Here is a 19428-nt window from a genome sequence, read left to right as displayed (position 1 = left end):
AAATGTTTAAAAATGCAAAAGAAAAGAAGTAATTAAAAAAAGATATTGATAGTTTTCGATTATCAACACAAATAAACAAAACTTTCTTCAAGCAAACACACAGCTCAATACTTTACTAAGTTAACCAACTTTCTCTGATCGGAGAGGAAGCTTTCAGTCCCTCTAATACATAGTAAATACATGTGGTTTCAGTTTAGGGTAAAATGAATAAGAAAAGTAGAGTTAGAGGATTATTATCTCTCTTGAAAAAAATAAGATAAAAACTCTTCAACTAAAATTAAACATAGGATAAGAATTCACTGAAATTTAAAGAACTTTTAAAATTATTTGAACAGAATAAAAATTAATATATATAATTCTCTAATGGCAAATAAAATATGTAACAATGAAATGATGTGATTAATTTGGAAAACATCAATATAAAAAAGAAAGATGTAATCGAGAACCTAATCCAAAAGCCCTTTTAACTCATACAGGGTTAACTGTAAAGAATGAGACTGTAAAGACGACCTAAAGGTTAATTTAAATTTTCTGCCTTGAATATAGTCTTTAACGGTTTCACAAATGATTTGCAAAGAAACAAGTTTACAGTGGCAAGGAATCATAAATATAAGGATACTGACGGAATATAAAGACACTGACGGAATATAGGGAAACAGACGGAATATAAGGATACTGACGGAATATAAGGAAACACACGGAATATAAGGAAACAGACGGAATATAAGGATACTGACGGAATATAAGGAAACAGACGGAATATAAGGAAACAGACGGAATATAGGGAAACTGGCGGAATATAGGGAAACAGACGGAATATAGGGAAACTGGCGGAATATAGGGAAACNAGGCATTTATGTGATTTAATATTTTAATGTTTGGTTGTAGGTTGCAATAACATGTTACCATTGACACCTCTCTTTTTTTATCCAATTGCGCGAGGAGATAAAATCTTCTCTTCTCATTCTCCTCCAACTTATTCCACAGTTGAACTGATTCTTGTTTTAACTCAGCACTGGAGCCCTGAACAATATATAGGATACTTGAACCTTGGAGTATACAGGATAATAGATTCTGGGAGTATAAAAGGTACTTGAACCTTGGATTACACAGGATAATAGATTCTGGGAGTATATAGGATACTTAAACCTTGGAGTATACAGGATAATAGATTCTGGGAGTATATACTATATAGGGTACTTGCACAATGGAGTAAATAGGATACTTATTTCTTGGAGTATACACTATACAGGATAATATATTCTGGGAGTATATAGGATACTTGAACCCTGGAGTATATGAATAGAATACTTGAACCTTGGAGTATATAGGATACTTGCACCTTGGAGTATAAAGGATACTTGAACCTTGGAGTATATACCTCTAAATATATTTCTAAATAATTGGAGTATATAGGATAGTTGAACCTTGTAATATATAGGATAATTGAACATGGAGTACATAGGATACTTGTAGCCCCCTGAGAAAATTAACTTAACCTGGAAACCTTGAGGTTCGTTTAGCCCTATGGGAACCTGAACCTAACCTCGGAACCTGTAGTGTCTAGTAGCCCCCTGAGAACCTGAACCTAACCTCGGAACCTGTAGTGTCTAGTAGCCCCCTGCGAACCTGAACCTAACCTCGGAACCTGTAGTGTCTAGTAGCCCCCTGAGAACCTGAACCTAACCTCGGAACCTGTAGTGTCTAGTAGCCCCCTGAGAACCTGAACCTAACCTGGAAATCTGGGTCTTCTCGTTTCAGTTTCTTTAGTCGGGACTGCAGGTAAACAAGAAAAGGTTTGTGTGCGCGACGGACCTTTGGACAATCCAGATCTATCTTTTCTATTTTTATCAATTTCGGCATTTTACAATCTGTAATTCTCTGAAAGGAAAAAAAATGATGAAAATAACAATAGATTTATATGAAAATACATTTATTGCTAATCTGCTATAAATAGTAATAAATCCCTCTAGCGGACATAATTTCAATTAATTGCCTCGGAAGTATGATTAATTACATTTTTACATGTACTGTTGGACAAATATTCTTCACAACTGTGTACAACTAGGAAACTATGATGCTCCTTGTATGAATGTACATGGGATGGGCACAATTGCACCATTTTTTTAAATAATTAGATTACAAGAATTTAGTAAGGAGCTCGAGGTATAGGTTCTGTAGGTTCAGTACTATATCAATTAAATCAATAAATCACACTAATATTATCAACAAGTTTCGGTATATTTATACCGGAGCAGAATGAATATATTTAAGCGACCAGGCCGAAGTTTCTCCTGGTCTGCAGACGCTTGATATGATGATAAATCTTGAGAGCAGGTCCGAGCTTTAATCCTAATCCTTGGAGTACGTCCCGTCTCTGCAAAACTAGAGCACTAGCACCGTCAATCTCCTTAACATTTATATTTCAGATATATTTAAGTTATAATGATAAAGCAAGAGAAAGGGGGGGGGGAGGGGTTAGATGCACATCACCCTTAATTGCCCCCCCCCCCCCCTCCGGCCTCCCTCCTCAAAAAAAAACACATTTTCCATTGTTTTAGTTATAAATCTAACCTGTTCAAAAAAGACCTTGGCAGCTACATCCTTGATGCCGTTCTGTACAAGATATTGGGACATCCTGGCCGGAGACCATCCGGATATATCCGGTATACTTTCATCAATCGGTAAATCTTGCCAGCGGGACGGATACTGATCCGGAGCAGGGCAAAATGCTCCGGAGAATCCTAGGACGGGCCATGGACCAACTCCGGGTGGAAGATTTGGTAGAAGTTCTTCAAAATATGTTGCGGCTCCGGGGGGATTGAATTTTTCATCATTTTCGCCCTTGTATCCGGTCTCGGCGGCGCAGGAGTCACATTCCCAGCGTCCTCTCGGCTTCCGGGAGATGGGCGGACGGTGACAGGTCATGTGATATCCTACATCACAGGAATCACAAAACAACATCTTATCCTGCAAATAAATTAGATTAAGATAAGGTCAGCTGAATCAACTCTCAATCCAACCAAATCCAAGGAAACTTTTTAGGGAAAACAAATCTAGTTTTAGAAACACGGTTTTTTCTGCAATTTAGTGCATTATTTAGTGATTCCCATTATCGATTCACTACCCTAACTTAAACCCATTATCTAATCACTTTCATTGATGATGGATGTGTTAGTTTTTTCTATACAAAAAATATTGCTATGGTTTAAAAGGGTTTCTTATTTTTTTTAAACATAACTTTAGAAATACTTGTTTCAAGAGAAAAAAAAAATCATAACTTACATCGTCTCCCGATTTTACACAGACAAAACATGTTTTGCAATCTATACACTGCCAGGGCTGTTTATAAATCCTGTCCGTTAAATCCTCCGGGTACTGCAAACAACTGGGATGCACTAAACAAACATATTTAAAACAAAATCTCCTTAATTGCGGAGTTAAAAACTATTAGAATAATAAACTACTTACAAATTTTGTCACAATCCTTGCAGAATATCAGTTTTTCGATCTTTTTATTTCCAGTATTACAGTTCATACAGAGGGCTCGTTCCTTAGGATCCTTCTTAGCTCTTAGGTTGAGGGATCCAGCACGTGTAGCTCTGGATGCTACTGGAAATTTAGGTTTTTCACCCTTTCCTGCAGGATGCTTTACCTTTCCATGCTTAGATAGCGGTGCAGTTCTCTCAGGCGGAGTAGACTTGGAGGGATACTTCTTAGGAGCAGGAACCTTAAAGGTCGGATCTAAACTTTCAGCGGATTTTTTATTTGCACCGTTTTCCAAAACTTCTTCCTCTTTTCGATCTCCAGTCATGGGAACGGAAACATTCCTTTCCTGGTCCGTACTCAACTCCTTCTGCCCTTTAAAAACTGATTTCTTAACCGTAGGTATCCTTAGAACTGGAGGGGGAACTTTTCTTGCGGATTCAGCTTTCCGTTCTGCGTGGAAATCATCAGAAATGAAGCTGAGCAAACTTGTAGGTTCGTCCTCAGGTTGAGGTATCTCATCTGCAGATTTTTTGGTTTTCGGAAGGATGGGACGAGGGCCAGTCACAGCCTTCTTAGAGATCTTAATATCACTTCGTTGAAGACGATCTATTCGTCGTTTACCAGGAACTAAATTGTCTAAATCTTCTGAGGAAGGGGAGTTAATCATCAATCCGTCCTTATTTGAAGCATTGGGAGTTCCGTTCTTCCCAGACGTAATTCCGGTTAATCCGCCATTTTTACCAAGAGTAGAGGTTCCACCTTTCTTTCCAGATGGCGCATCAGTCAGCAAACCTTTCTTCACAGGTTGATTTCTTTCGATAACATCTTTCTTTCCTGATATATTTATCCCAGTTCCATCCTTCTTGCCGGTCTGAGTTTTTTCTATCCCCTCTTTTTTACATGAGAGGGTCCCTTTTTTAGCAGGAGTTGTGTCAGATACATCCTTTTTCCCAGATAGAATTCCATCTTTCTTTCCAGAGAAAACTTCATTTCTTCCGTCTTTCTTATACAGTCGAACAGCTTCTTTTTCTACTTCCTTTACAGCTTGGTTCCCATTGATCATGTCATTTTCTCCTTCATTCTGTGGTTCGTTGAGAACATCCTTTTTATTAATCTTCTCCTCCTTTTTGATATGATTTGATTCAGGCATTTGTTTCTCTGAAACTGGTTCAGAAATACTATCAATCTTCTCCCTACTTGGCTTGACTGCTTCCGGTTTTGTTAAAGATTTTCTAGCACCAACTTTGGACTGAGTTTCCGTGGGGTTGGTTTGTTTTCCCGTACTGGATCGTCGACCCTGAGAAACAACCGACCTGGAAACTGGAACCTGTGGAACTGAATCTACGTCCTTTACTGTATTCTGGGTAATTATTAATTTCTGATCAGGTTTAATCTCCGGAGTGCATTTAGGACTCTCTGATCTGTTTCCAAGCTTCTCTGGGTTACTGATTGCTGTTGGATCCTGAGACGGGCTGTTGGTTCGACATCTCTTCATAATTCTGCTCGGGACATCGTGGTCAGCAGGATCAAAGATTTTACGGGCTCTCTATACAAAATTATTAACAATTAGTAATTTAGATTTTCTCATATTTTAATATTTACAATGTTTTAGGAAAATGTTCTGGCTCAGCCTACGCAAAGCATAAAAATTTGAACGATTTTAACAAAAAATAATTTGACTGACCCTCTTTTTGTTAAACTGTTAATATTTAAACTATTCCTAATTCAACACTCTCTTCAATTTTCAACATAAATAAAATAATATTTCTTATCATGAAGAGACAGTACCATTGTGTACAAAACGATGAATTATCTCAGCAGGTTTTAAATATCTGGAAATAAATATAAGACAGAAAAATTGACTAGGCCTCAACTTCGGTTCAAATCAATTTTCGATCACCTCAGTTGCAATTAATGGTCAATAACTTTAAATAAAGTTAATTCAGTTGCAATTAATCGTCAATAACTTTAAATAAAGTTAATTTCGATGAACTCAGTTGCAATTGATGGTCAATAACTTTAAATAAAGTTAATTGCGATCAACTCAGTTGCAATTGATGGTCAATAATTTTAAATAAAGTTAATTGCGATCACCTCAGTTGCAATTGATGGTCAATAATTTCAAATAAAGTTAATTTCGATGAACTCAGTTGCAATTAATCGTCAATAACTTTAAATAAAGTTAATTTCGATGAACTCAGTTGCAATTGATGGTCAATAACTTTAAATAAAGTTAATTGCGATCAACTCAGTTGCAATTAATGGTCAATAACTTTAAATAAAGTTAATTGCGATCACTTCAGTTGCAATTGATGGTCAATGACTCTAAATAAAGTTAATTGCGATCAACTCAGTTGCAATTAATACTCAATAATTTTCCACTAATCAATTACGGTCAACTCATTTGCGATCATGACGCGATACTCATATATTTTAAATTCAAATCTTAATTGCAATTTAGCTTTGTATTTGTTATTTAAAACTTTATTTCAACAAAATAATATTTTTAAAAAAATGTTTAGCTGCAATAAGAGGCTAGCAGTTATGTACAAAACTGTACAGAACATTTAGGCTTCTAATAAGGAATATATACTTCCGTGTGGAAAATTTGAGACAAATTAACAGTAATTTTTTGTGATGTTTATTGTTTATTTATGACTTTTCCATTGAAATGAAAACAAATTATCTCTTCACAGTTTTGATATGATTGCAATACTAAGACTTATTACTATTAACATAATTTTATATTACTATTTCCATGAAAAAATCCTAGCGAGTTTAGCTGAGTTTTATCCAACTTCATTCAAGATTCTTTTAAGATCGAAAAATTATATGTTTTCATATTAATATTTTTTACCTTCGTCCTTCCACTGGAAGTTCGCGTAGTTACTTCAAGACTTGGAGGAACCAGATCAGGCATAGATTCTTCCTCAGAGTCCTCGCTATACATCTTTCTTTTTCTAGAGCTCCGCTTTGGTTTAGACTCCCAACTTTCTTCTTCCAACCTCCCCAGAGACAGTTCTTCCACAGATGCATCTTCCATGCTGACATCTTCATTCTTAACGATGGTAATTTCTTCCACAGGAGTTTCTTCCTTCTCCACTTTTATCTCTTCTTGAATGTGACCTGGTTCAGAAGTAACAGGCTTAGGTTTAGCTTCCTTTACAGTGATTGAAACCTGCCAGGCCTCTTTCTTCAGTTTAGGTTTAATAGGAACTAGAAGAGGTTTCTTCTGATCCTGAACTCTAAGTTGTATATCCTCAGATTCCATCTTCAAGGTTTCTACTGAAGCTGGAACTATTACCGGGAGAATTTCTACACCGGGACAAGGAGAATTGTTCTCTTTCTTCACCTTAACCTTCCCCGACTTCATTTTAGATTTCATCTTGAGTAGATTGCTATTGATTAACTTCTCCTTGATTAGATCATCCTTGAGTTCCTCTTCCGACTTAACAATTCTTACTCCGTTGGAGAACTTAATCGGAAAGTTTCCGTCCTGATCAAAGGTTCCGTATTCCGAGTATTTATCCGGTTTATTTCCCCTCATATCTGCTTCCATCTCTAAATATCTCTGCGTGGGTTTAGGTTTCCGTTTGGAGCATTTTAACGGAATAGTACCTCTGTAATGTTTATCTTTGTTTATTCTTGCAAGAATAAATGTCTTCTCTGTATGCTTGACTAAGTAACCTAGATGGATTTCATGAGCAAGAATGGTTTCAAGATCTCTGTAGACCGCTCGCTTGTTGATCGGTCTCCGAGTGATCTCCAAGGCCTGCACAATGTTCTCTCGCGTGACAAACCCGTTTGTAAGAACGTTCAACTCCTCCCTCAGGATAAGGTTAAGGGTGACTGGATCCATTTTTTCCCCTGGACTCTCTTTAACCTTTCCAACCTTCGGGGATTTCTTGGGATTTCTAGGTGGCTTAATGACAGGAAACTCTGAACCCTGTTGTTGCTCTATCTGACCCGGAGAATTTTTCCTCCGTCCTACTCGCTTATGCAATCTCTTCTCCGACGTAATTCTAAATGAGATGCTTCCCTTGTAATCAACCTAAATATATAAAAGATTGTTTAACAATAATTAAATTAAATTAAATTCACAGATTAAATAATATTTTATCACATTAGATAATTGAATGAATTAATAGTGCTACTGCAAATATTTAATAAACAGAACATTATATAATACAAAACTACAACGTTCTTTAGAATTCAAAAACAACAATTTTTATGTATTTAAGAGTAATGATTAATATTCGGTATTCAATTCCCTTTGAGTTGTAAAACTAAATTAATGATAATTTAAGTTTTCAACCTTCTCAAGAACAGCTTCTTTACACAGTTCGTCTATCTCTCGTACAACTTCGTGTACGGATCTCCCGTACTTCCTGTTCACCCAGTTACAGATTCTTTTAGTATCAGGTCGCGCCTTCCTTCCTTTCATAACAGATATAGAGGCTAGGACAAGATCTCGAGTTGGCGTGTTCACACCTTTGTCCTCGTTGATGGACAACTCCGCCTCAGGCGCAATACCGGAGGAAATTGTGGTGAAGGACTGGATGTTACACTCTGTGGCGGACACGGCAGATAGGTTTGGAAAGTTTAGAGAGTAGAAATTTGACATCTCCTGCGGCAGAACTGTTCCTGTGTCAATATACAGGTTTTCATCATCGCTCTTGGTTCGGGTTTGCTCATCCAGATACAGCTGATCCTAAACATATGGTTTATTAGCTTTCGTATCGTTACAGTGCAATACTTTTTAATTGTATCTCAAATTAAATATTAAGGGGCACAACTATTTTCAGATTTAGTCCACCATTTACATAAAATTAACTATGAATTAAACTGAAGTTTATTAGAACAAATAAGATTTCAAAAAGTCCCAACTCTTTTAGTACACATTTTAAAACGAATCAAGTGGCATCAGTGTAGACAGATCAAGTTTCTGAAGAAAATCAAGTGTTCGGAGGAGAAATTTGGCCGGAGGATAAAATCTAGATGAGAAATGATTCCAGGGGCCGATAAATGTGTTCGGAGGATGTCAAGTGTCTAGAGGAGAACTTGTATCTAGAAAAGAAATGTGTCTTGAGGAAAAATGTGTCCGTAGGAGAAACGAGTCCAGAGAAGTGATGTCTTGATCTCAAGGGGAGATCAAGTTCCTGAAGGAGAAATGTTTCCGGAGGACAAATTTCCCCGAAGAATGTTTCAGAATGAAAAATGTAATAGAAGAAGAAATGTGTCAGGAGGAGAAATTTGTCAGGAGGAGAAATGTGTTAGGAGGAGAAATGTGTCAGGAGGAGAAATGTGTCCGGAAAGAAATGAGTCAGAATTGTACCAGAAGGAGTAATGTGTCTGGAGTAGATCAAGTTTCCTGAGGAGAAATGTGTCCGGAAAAGAAATGTGTCCAGAGTAGAAATGTGTCTGGAGGAAATCAAGGTTCCGAAGGAGAAATGTCTCTGGATGATATCAAGTTTCCGACGGAGAAATGTGTCCGGAGAAAAAATATTTCTGGAGATAAAGTTTTCGGAGAAGAAATGTGCATAGAGAAGATCGAGTTTCCGAAGGAGAAATGTATCCGTAGTAGAAATGTGCCCGAAGAAGAAATGTATCTGGAGGAGATCAGGTTTCCTGAAGAGAAATGTGCCCGGAGGGGAGGAGAAATGTATCTAGAGGAGATCAGGTTTCCTGAAGAGAAATGTGCCCGGAGGGCAGGAGAAATGTGTCTGGAGGAAATCAAGTTTCCGTCGGAGAAAAGTGTCCGGAGGAGTAATGTTTAGGACGGACCCTTTTTTTGAGTACTGTAAGAGGTTGTTTTGTACATTATTCAGACGAAATGCCAAATACAGTTTTGTGTCGAGTGCGCAGTAAAAATATGAATGAAACCAGTTTATAAATTATAAACGCGGTTCATACATATCTTAATGTGTGTGGTAACGAGTATTTTATGTATATAATTAATAAGTATTATTTAAATATGAATCATATTAAACATAAATGCATGAAATATCGGTTAACGAGCACGGAACTGAAAATAGTGAAAAATCATTCAGAACTAGATTTTGATCATTAAAGACGACATTATCCGATTGCAAGAATTGTAAATATCCGGATTGTACAAATACGGAAAATGATCGAAGTCCGAGAAAATATGAAGACATCTAAAGTATGCTAGGTTTGATCTGACCGGATTATTGGTGTTAACCAACCTGAATAATTTGAGAATAGTTGGAGTCGTGTTGGCTGCTCGGCCCAGACACTGACATCACTCAGGGATTCACTCACATCTAGAAACAGAGAAATAACAATCATACACATTCAATGTTATGTATTAAGAAGTTAAACTAGGTTTTGAGATAATTAACGATGAAATTGGAGGTATGTCAGGGTTAAAACCTAACTTCAGAAACGCTTGAAAAGATCGATTATACACACGCCTGAACAAAAATTTATCATGCGCATCACTTAAACCTACGCTTTTTAAAAACGAACCGAACCAATATTTTTGTTTCTAAGGTATCTAGGAGTATTCCACAGATAACTGAGACATTTTTAACCTGTTAATTTATGTTATGAACTGCTAGGAACGAAGATACAATTGTCCGCCTGTATATCTCTTGTTGTAGAGCAAGGTAGCAGTATCAGAACTGCTGTAGATTCTGCGCAATGAAAGCGCGGAGCATGCGCACAACTTCTCTAAAATCTCCAGCCGTACGTCCGCCAGAATTTGCAGCTCTGAGCTCTGCTTGAATATTGAGACCAAACTTGTAAATATCTCACCCCTTGTATTACTCACACTTCCTTTGTAGTTATAAGTTTAGAGATAATAGACAATTCTTTAAGCAGTACGTTCTTCTCTCTTGATTAGAAATGAGGGACGGTTCACCTGAGCTAAATATCCGTGTAAGGAGATATCACGACGTGATAAGTCCAGTTTCATGTTTCCCTGATCCTAAGGTTAAAACATCTTAAACCTTCCTTATAGCTAGACCTTTAAATACTCATAGTTGATGAATTACTAAAATATAAGTTCAAAGTTTACCTATTTAAATAAAGAATTGATGAGAGCGGAGCTAGGATTCGTGTTCCGAGACCTGTCTCCTGGTGGACTGTAAAATAAACCTCTCACTCCCTGCAATCATTCTCTCTAGAAATCCAGTTTCGGACCTCCGAACCCTGCTCTCCGGATAGAACGCAAACCAAGAAACTAGCAAACTCCTTTATTACAGCCAATGTATATATCATCCCACCTTGAGATCTTTTTACCCGCTATAGTATTACCGAAAGCTCAATCCTGAAGTCATATGACACCGAACCTTGGAGTTTTATTTGCAGTGTATAGTACGTGTATTTGTTTAGTTGAATCAGGAGTTGCGGACACACTGAAGGTTCAAGAAGTGTTCTCTGTTCTCTGGGTACTGTATTTAATAGAAATACTGCGATGTAATAAGACGGAGCTACAATGTCCACAAATATTTAAACGTATCCTTATCAAAAGAAGCTATTAGTAGAAACTCAGGAATCTTATACTCTCTCTCTCTCTCTCTCTCTCTCTCTCTCCGCGGTGAGGAAATTTCTCCGTTTACTTTCATAATTTATATTGAAAAATGAAAAACTGGCCCCAGACTATTTCTAATATTGCAGCTGTTTCATTCCACATTATGTTTCTTATTTAGCTTTTTTATCAGAACAATGTATAGATATGAATTGTAATTTATGTGCAATGTGCATTCTGCATGCCATTGCTAAAGTTAAAGTTAACAGAAAAAATTGTTATGATTATGAAAAATAGAGAATAAAATAAAAAACTTTTGCATCTTGATTAATTTCTTCAAAAACTGCTTGGTTTAATATCATTATAATTGCAGTAATTACCAATATGAAGAAAAATACTTGTCGTCTCTGAATTCTTGTAATTATAAGGGTCGCTTAGGAATTTTATATAATTTGTGAGTGTACGTGTGACTTCTATATCGATATTATAAAAAACTTTCAGAGATGTATTTTCACGTCAAACTAAATTAAATGTAAACAATGATTAAATATCTTTCAAATCATAACTCCTCTAATTGAAGAGGTATATTGAAAGGAATAAAAATATTCTAATTTTAAACTGTAACGCGGGTAATTTGCTTTTCTTATACTAATCAAAAGCGTAAAATAAAAACTAGAGGAGAAATAAATTTAGGTCACAAAGTCTGACCAGCTCAGCAACGTCATGACAATCTCCTGTGTTTTTACAGTGCATTAGTCAACAGTTTCGAAATCAAATAAATTTAAGACACTTTCAATTAAAAGAAAGGAGAAAGACTGCAATCAATAATTATTAATTACATTCTCATTAATATTACCAAATAAAGAAATGACTTCAATGATTAATGAATACCCTTGTAAATATGTTTTAAAGGATTTGAAAATAATCTACGTTCAAAGGAATAATTCTCTAGATAAAGCAAAAATATATATTCATGATTTATTGATTTTAGAAAAGAGTAGAATTAACAATTGAAAACTGAGTAGAATATTTTTGAAGAAAAAAGATTATAACTTGAAAAGGACCTAATTGGGAATGATAGAACTACTGGAGTAACATATAGGGAAAGTAAGAATTATATGAGATGAATTATATGAGTTAAGACTGACACGTTCTTTTTAGATGATAAATATTGAAGAGATCTTTTAAAAAAGTTTTTATTGCTCTTTAGTGTATAAGTAGTCGTTATCCATAATATGCACAAGGCCGATAAAGAACCAAGGAAAAAATGAGAACTAAAGTTATCATTTCCATGAAGTAGTCCAGCTTTGATAAGACAGAATTAAAACGGCTTGGAAGACTTGGAACCAGGAACTCGAAAACGAACCAGGGGCGGACTAAACCAATATCTCTTGGGGGGGAGGGGAAAAAGTTTGGCCCCCTCCACTAAAAATTGAACAAAAAGCAGTAAATTTCCAATTTCCTATTTATTATAACATTTCAAGATTTTCACTTAGATTAAACATTTTATTGAGATCGATTAAGCATAAGTTTATTAAGAAATAAACAATTAAATCGCTGTCCAATTCATAATTTGAATAGAAATTTAAACATGTTTACCAATTAAAACGAATTGTCCATAATAAACAATATGGAACATTTTAGCATTTTAACATTTATAGATATCTAATCAAAGGTGATGATGTTGGTGATTATCTATTCTTTTTTGAGCGCTTAATAAAAATTTAATAAATCCCTTTTTACATGTTTAATGAGTTTTTACAGTGATAACCAGAAAACTCTGAAATAGGTATGACGACTTTTAAACTCAAGTTAGGACTTAGTGAACAAATTAGACATAGCAATTTTACAGTATAAATAGACCCTAATCACTTAAATTGTGCTTTGCTAAGTTACTAGTAAAAATATTTGCTTTGTAACAAAATCAGAACGCCTAAGTATTGCTGTAATGTCGTCTTCCTATTCCACTGTTTTCTTGTTATCACTGTATGAGAAAACAATATTAAAAGGTATTTCAGTTCAGGTCATTTATTCAATACTATGTTCGTTGTATCTTTCATCCCTTGATGCTTTTATTTTATATCATGAATTTCCCTAGGGGGGCCCCTCCCCCTCCAGGAGCTGACGGGGGCCCGTGGGCACAGGCCCCCACTCTAGTCCGCCCCTGAAACTAACTTTTTCTAAGTTCTAAGTATAAATTGGCTTATTCAAACTAAAAGATTGATAGAAATAAAAAACAGTTAGTTAAGTGAAGAGGTTTCGAATCAATAACGTCTCTTCCCAGGCTCTTGAATAAACACTGGAGAACAATAGAAACATAATCATGATTCTTATTTTCTAGGACTTACTGTATTTAAAGTTGTCTGGCACCTGCTCCGTGTTTCAAACCATGAGACTTACAAATTCACGGTTACACACTACACTCTATATAACTGCCTGAAAATCAGCTGTATATTTGAAGGTTATCCAGCTCATGGAGGAGGCGTCGAGTAAGGAGGGAGGGAGGAGATAGATACGGAGAAGGGAGGGAAGGGGGAGATTAATTACTGAGGAGAACGAAGAAATAGATACGAAGAAGGGTAGGGAGGAGATAGATACGGAGAAAGGAGGGAAGAGAAACGGAAAAGGTAGGAAGAAGAAGGAGATTGAAACAGATGAGTGGAGTTGAAGGAGATACAGAGGAGTGGAGTTAAAGGAGATACAGAGGAGTGGAGTAGAAGGAGACACAGAGAAGTGGAGTGGAAGGAGATACAGAGGAGTGGAGTAGAAGGAGATACAGAGGAGTAGAGTAGAAGGAGATACAGAGGAGTGGAGTGGAAGGAGATACAGAGGAGTGGAGTAGAAGGAGATACAAAGGAGTGGAGTAGAAAGAGATACAGAGTTGAGGAGGGGAGTAGAAAGAGATACAGAGTTGAGGAGGGGAGTAGAAGGAGATACAGAGGAGTGGAGTAGAAGGAGATACAAAGGAGTGGAGTTGAAGGAAATACAGAGGAGTGGAGTAGAAGGAAATACAGAGGAGTGAAATAGTAGGAAATACAGAGGAGTGAAATAGAAGGAAATACAGAGGAGTGGAGTAGAAGGAGATACAGAGAAGTGGAGTTGAAGGAGATACAGAGGAGTGGAGTAGAAGGAAATACAGAGGAGATGGAGTAGAAGGAGATACAAAGGAGTGGAGTAGAAGGAGATACAGAGTTGAGGAGGGGAGTAGAAGGAGATACAAAGGAGTGGAGTAGAAGGAGATACAGAGGAGTGGAGTAGAAGGAGATACAGAGGAGTGGAGAACAAGGAGATACAGAGGAGTGGAGTAGAAGGAGATACAGAGGAGTGGAGTAGAAGGAGATACAGAGGAGTGGAGTGGAAGGAGATACAGAGGAATGGAGTATAAGGAGATACAGAGGAGCGGAGTTGAAGGAGATACAGAGGAGTGTAGTAGAAGGAAATACAGAGGAGTGGAGTAGAAGGAGATACAAAGGAGTGGAGTAAAAGGAGATACAGAGGAGTGGAGTTGAAGGAGATACAGAGGAGTGGAGTTGAAGGAGATACAGAGGAGTGTAGTAGAAGAAAATACAGAGGAGTGGAGTTGAAGAAGATACAGTGCTGCGGAGAGGAGTAGAAGAAGATACAGAGCTGCGGAGGGGAGTAGAAGAAGATACAGAGCTGCGGAGGGGAGTTGAAGAAGATACAGAGCTGCGGAGAGCAAGTAAAGAAGAGAAGGAAGTGAATAAAGTCAAGTGAAAATAAGGATAATAAATACATATAAACATTATACATTGGATATTCAGATTTGTAAAGTGTGTGATGGTTGGATAGAAGAAGAGGAGGACGGGAATAGAGGTTGAAGGACGGCTGTGAAGAAAATATTTGTTTATCCTGTGGTAATATTAGAAAATATGAACAGGTTTCATCTATTCATTTCTCCCTACGGAGAGAAAAATGAGGATTGAAAGAGAAATATTGATTCTTGAATTGGTCTGAGGTATCATTTCTCCACTCATGGACCGAGGTTCAGATATTCAAATCCTGTATTATATACAGGGTTACCCACTGTTAATACGACCCAAGATTAAGCACAAAAATAAACCAAGGAAGCCTGAATGCAACAAAACGGACTAAACAATTTCCGTACAGTCGTCTCTGAAGTCTCATTCATTATGGGAACCCTGAACACTATGCACTATTAAAAATAAAGTATGAAAATGAAGTAACAGGAAGGAGTTTCATTTGTTGAAAAATGTTGTTTTTAATGTTGAAATATACAAAATAAATTTGATTTTATGTCCACAATAAAGTTGTTATGTCGAAGGATACAAAAAAAAACAGTTTAAAGTTAAAAAACATAATTTTAGATAGGAAATAAGTTACAGAATAGGTTACAGGAGACAAGATACAGAATACAGGATGCAGGATTTGAGATACACAGAGGCTCAACTTGTTTAATGATATCTCATCCTCGCTTAGCGTGTAATGAAATTCAAAGTCTCCAAAATACTCGGTAAAGTACATTCCCGGTTAAATAAACAGTTATTTCTGGTAAATTCTCGCAAATAGTAAAAAATGGTTATTTTTAGATTTTCCATTTCTATTTTTCTCCTAGTTACATGTTTCATGCAGGTAATATGGGATTGGGGATGAAACTAAATGGTTTCATAATATTGATAAAAAATATTTTTCAAATATAAAGGTTTTGAAGATACAGAATAATGGATAATTTATTCAATATACAGGATACAGGATACAGGGTTCAATAATCAAGATACAGGAAAAAGAATGCTAGGTTTCAATGATTAAGATACAGGAAAAAGAATGCTAGATTCAAGATACAGGATACAGGATGATTGATTCAACATACAGGATACAGGGTTCAATAATTAAGATACAGGATAAAGAATGCTAGATTCAAGATACAGGATACAGGATGATTGATTCAACATACAGGATACAGGATAAAGAATGCTAGGCTTCAAGAAACAGGATACAGGATGATTGATTCAACATACAGGATACAGGGTTCAATAATTAAGATACAGGATAAAGAAAGCTATATTCAAGATACAGGATACAGGATGATTGATTCAACATACAGGTACAAGATTCAATAATTAAGATACAGGATACAGGATACAGGGTTCAATAATTAAGAAACAGGATAAAGAATGCTAGATTCAAGATACAGGATACAGGATGATTGATTTAACATACAGGATACAAGATTCAATAATTAAGATACAGGATACAGGGTTCAATAATTAAGAAACAGGATAAAGAATGCTAGATTCAAGATACAGGATACAGGATAATTGATTCAACATACAGGATACAGGATGATTGATTCAAGATACAGGATACAGGATGATTGATTCAACATAAGATAATACATTGATTAAGATACAGGATGAATTAAAAATGATATGACGGCTTTTTATTTCTGAGCGATTTTATATTATTTGTATTTTCAATTTTTTAAACCGCAAAATTTCAATAAGTGTTTGAATATTTATTTTCTACGTTTTTTTTTCATGTAAATATTATAGATTAATCCCAAAATTCCTGAATCAATATTCATCATAATCATCCTGTACGATGGAAACAATGTTTTGGCTCAAAAGCCAAAAGTTCATGCAGCGTTGATAAGTGCTTAGTAATTAGGATAAATCAAAGTTTAGAGGAGAAATCAATTGAGGACTGAAAGAAGAAATCGGTTCAAGGTCTAAGGAAGAAAACAGTTCAATATTAGAGGGGAAAGGACCTGATTACTTGTCTTAAACTTTTAGTTTTAAATCCATATATCGTTTTAAACTAAATGATGTTGTAAACCTTTAACATTAAAGGGAGTGACCGGCTATGTAAGGTAATTGAACGGAGTATGCAGTGTTGTGGAAAACTTCTTTCGGATTCATTTGAGACATATTAAACTTTTAAAAGATCTGTATATCCTGAGTTTGAGCGCATATGCGTGGTTCAAAACTCCTACTTTGGGGGTGGATACGTTTTCAGAATTAGTTTTTTTTTTTTAATTATTAAACAACGACATCGAAAAATAAAGTAAAAAATATAAAGTAAATCTAATTGGATGGTTAGGAACATATTTCTCAAAAGAAATTTGTCAATAAATCAATGCTAAAATCGATTATTTCGTTTTCATTATTATATGGAATTTCTTATTTTCTTTGAATTTATTCGCAGATTTCTTCAAATTCTTCAAATGTCGTCTTCTCAATATTAATTGCAGAAAATCTTTGAGAATAATGAGAAAATAGAAACTAATAATTGAACAAGATTACTTATTTTCGATGATAAGATTAATTTTTATTTTCTCAACATGTTCCTATAACGTGACGTCTATGAATCAGAAAGAAGTTTTCCACAACACTGCATACTCAGTTCAACTACCTTACATAACCGGTCACTCCCTTTAAAATTATGAATTCTATTAGATCAAAAGTAGCCAAAGTTTGCCCAAGGGTTTAGCGTGCTATACCATCAGTTTGTAAAGATACAGGAGTTAGAAGATTAGTTTGAAACGAGTGATCAGTTCCTTGCCATCTCAATAATGATTAGAAAAGTAAATAGATTACGATTTAGATAATCTCGGATTTTATGAACATTTTTAAGAATAAGAATATAAATCAGTTCATTTTAAGGGAGACATAAGTTGAGAGATTGGAACTTTTGTTAATATTGAGCGCTTGATCTAGAAATTAAATGTTGGCAATTTTAAAGTTGAGGCCTTAATTAAAGTTACTCCAGTAGGGTAAACTTATCATGGAAATCAATGCTCAGTTCCAAGGTTCACAACAAAAAATCAGACTTCAGGGTAGTTAGATAGATTTAACATTGAACCATTGAATAGGATTTCCCTTAAACCGTCAGATAAAGTTTACCTTGATCCGTTAGATAGAATTTCCCTTGAACCATTGGATAGGACTTCCCTTGAAGATGATTTCTCTTGTAAACCCTTAACTGATCTCTCAGTTTAATCTTAAGATGATTTCTCTTGTAAACCCTGAACTAATTTCTCTGTTTAATCTTAGGATGATTTCTCTTCTAAACCCGGCAATAATTTCTCAGTTTAATCTTAAGATGATTTCTCTTGTAAACCCTGAACTGATCTCTCAGTTTAATCTTAAGATGATTTCTCTTGTAAACCCTGAACTAATTTCTCTGTTTAATCTTAAGATGATTTCTCTTGTAAACTCTGAACTAATTTCTCTGTTTAATCTTAGGATGATTTCTCTTCTAAACCCGGCAATAATTTCTCAGTTTAATCTTAAGATGATTTCTCTTGTAAACCCTGAACTGATCTCTCAGTTTAATCTTAGGCTGATTTCTCTTGTAAACCCTGAATTAATTTTCTCTGTTTAATCTTAAGCTGATTTCTCTTGTAAACCCTGAACTAATTTCTCTGTTTAATCTTAAGATGATTTCTCTTGTAAACCAGGCAATAATTTCTCTGTTTATTCTTAAGATGATTTATCTTGTAAACCCTGAATTAATTTCTCTGTTTTATCATAAGATGATTTCTCTTCTAGACCCGGCAATAATTTCTCTGTTTAATCTTAAGCTGATTTCTCTTGTAAACCCTGAACTCATTTCTCTGTTTAATCTTAAGCTGATTTCTCTTGTAAACCCTGAACTAATTTCTCTGTTTATTCTTAAGATGATTTATCTTGCAAACCCTGAATTAATTTCTCTGTTTTATCATAAGATGATTTCTCTTCTAAACCCGGCAATAATTTCTCTGTTTAATCTTAAGATGATTTCTCTTGTAAACCCTGAACTCATTTCTCAGTTTAATCTGAAGATGATTTCTCTTGTAAACCCTGAACTAATTTCTCTGTTTAATCTGAAGCTGATTTCTCTTGTAAACCTTGAACTAATTTCTCTGTTTAATCTTATGGTGATTTCTCTAGTAAACTCGGCAATAATTTCTCTGTTTATTCTTAAGATGATTTCTCTTGTAAATCCGAAACTGAATTATATTTTAATCTTAAGTTTATTTCCAATTTTATTTCTTCCCTATTAGTAACTAGCTAGTAAATAGTAGTTAGTAGTAGTTACTAGTAGTAACTAACAAGTAAATAGTAGTTACTAGTTGTAACTAACAAGTAAATAGTAGTTACTAGTAGTAACTAACAAGTAAAAAGTAGTTACTAGTAGTAACTAACAAGTAAATAGTAGTTACTAGTAGTAACTAACTATACGATCCCCAAACCTAAGCTGATTGCGCATTTACCCTAAAATACCTTTTTTGGTTCAAGTGAAATCCTATCCAATGTTTTTTTTGGATAGATTATACATTCCAAAGAATGTATAGACACAGAATTTCTTCTGGATACATTTTACGGCTCCATCTTTCAGTCCAAGCGTGTCTCAGACATAGTCTGTGAACTATCTGACAAATGCTCCCACTCTCCATCAATTACGAAAACCAACTTGCTGAAGTTAAC

The 19428-nt window shown here is 35.4% G+C and overlaps 1 protein-coding gene across 2 annotated transcripts; it reads right to left on the bottom strand.

Moving 5' to 3' along the window:
* Positions 1-1880: 1880 nt before the first annotated feature.
* On the bottom strand, positions 1881-10888 carry LOC111712384 (uncharacterized). Of its 2 annotated transcripts, none has more exons than XM_023486971.1 (8): positions 10529-10888; positions 9696-9773; positions 7805-8200; positions 6347-7540; positions 3472-5035; positions 3286-3398; positions 2575-2970; positions 1881-2410 (listed from the first exon to the last, which is right to left on the bottom strand). In XM_023486971.1, the coding sequence occupies exons 2-8, from the start codon at positions 9750-9752 to the stop codon at positions 2270-2272; spliced, it is 3861 nt and encodes a 1286-aa protein (XP_023342739.1). In that variant the 5' UTR covers positions 9753-9773; positions 10529-10888; the 3' UTR covers positions 1881-2269. The 2 variants fall into 2 exon arrangements, with proteins under 2 accessions (XP_023342739.1, XP_023342738.1); XM_023486970.1 differs by lacking the exon at positions 10529-10888 and adding an exon at positions 10044-10136.
* Positions 10889-19428: the final 8540 nt, after the last annotated feature.

This window comes from Eurytemora carolleeae, unplaced genomic scaffold, assembly GCF_000591075.1.
Source record: "Eurytemora carolleeae unplaced genomic scaffold, Eaff_2.0 scaffold1264, whole genome shotgun sequence".
Lineage (NCBI taxonomy): Eukaryota > Metazoa > Arthropoda > Copepoda > Calanoida > Temoridae > Eurytemora > Eurytemora carolleeae.
The sequence above is the reverse complement of the archived record's forward strand: the minus strand, read 5'-3'. Positions and strand labels throughout refer to the sequence as shown.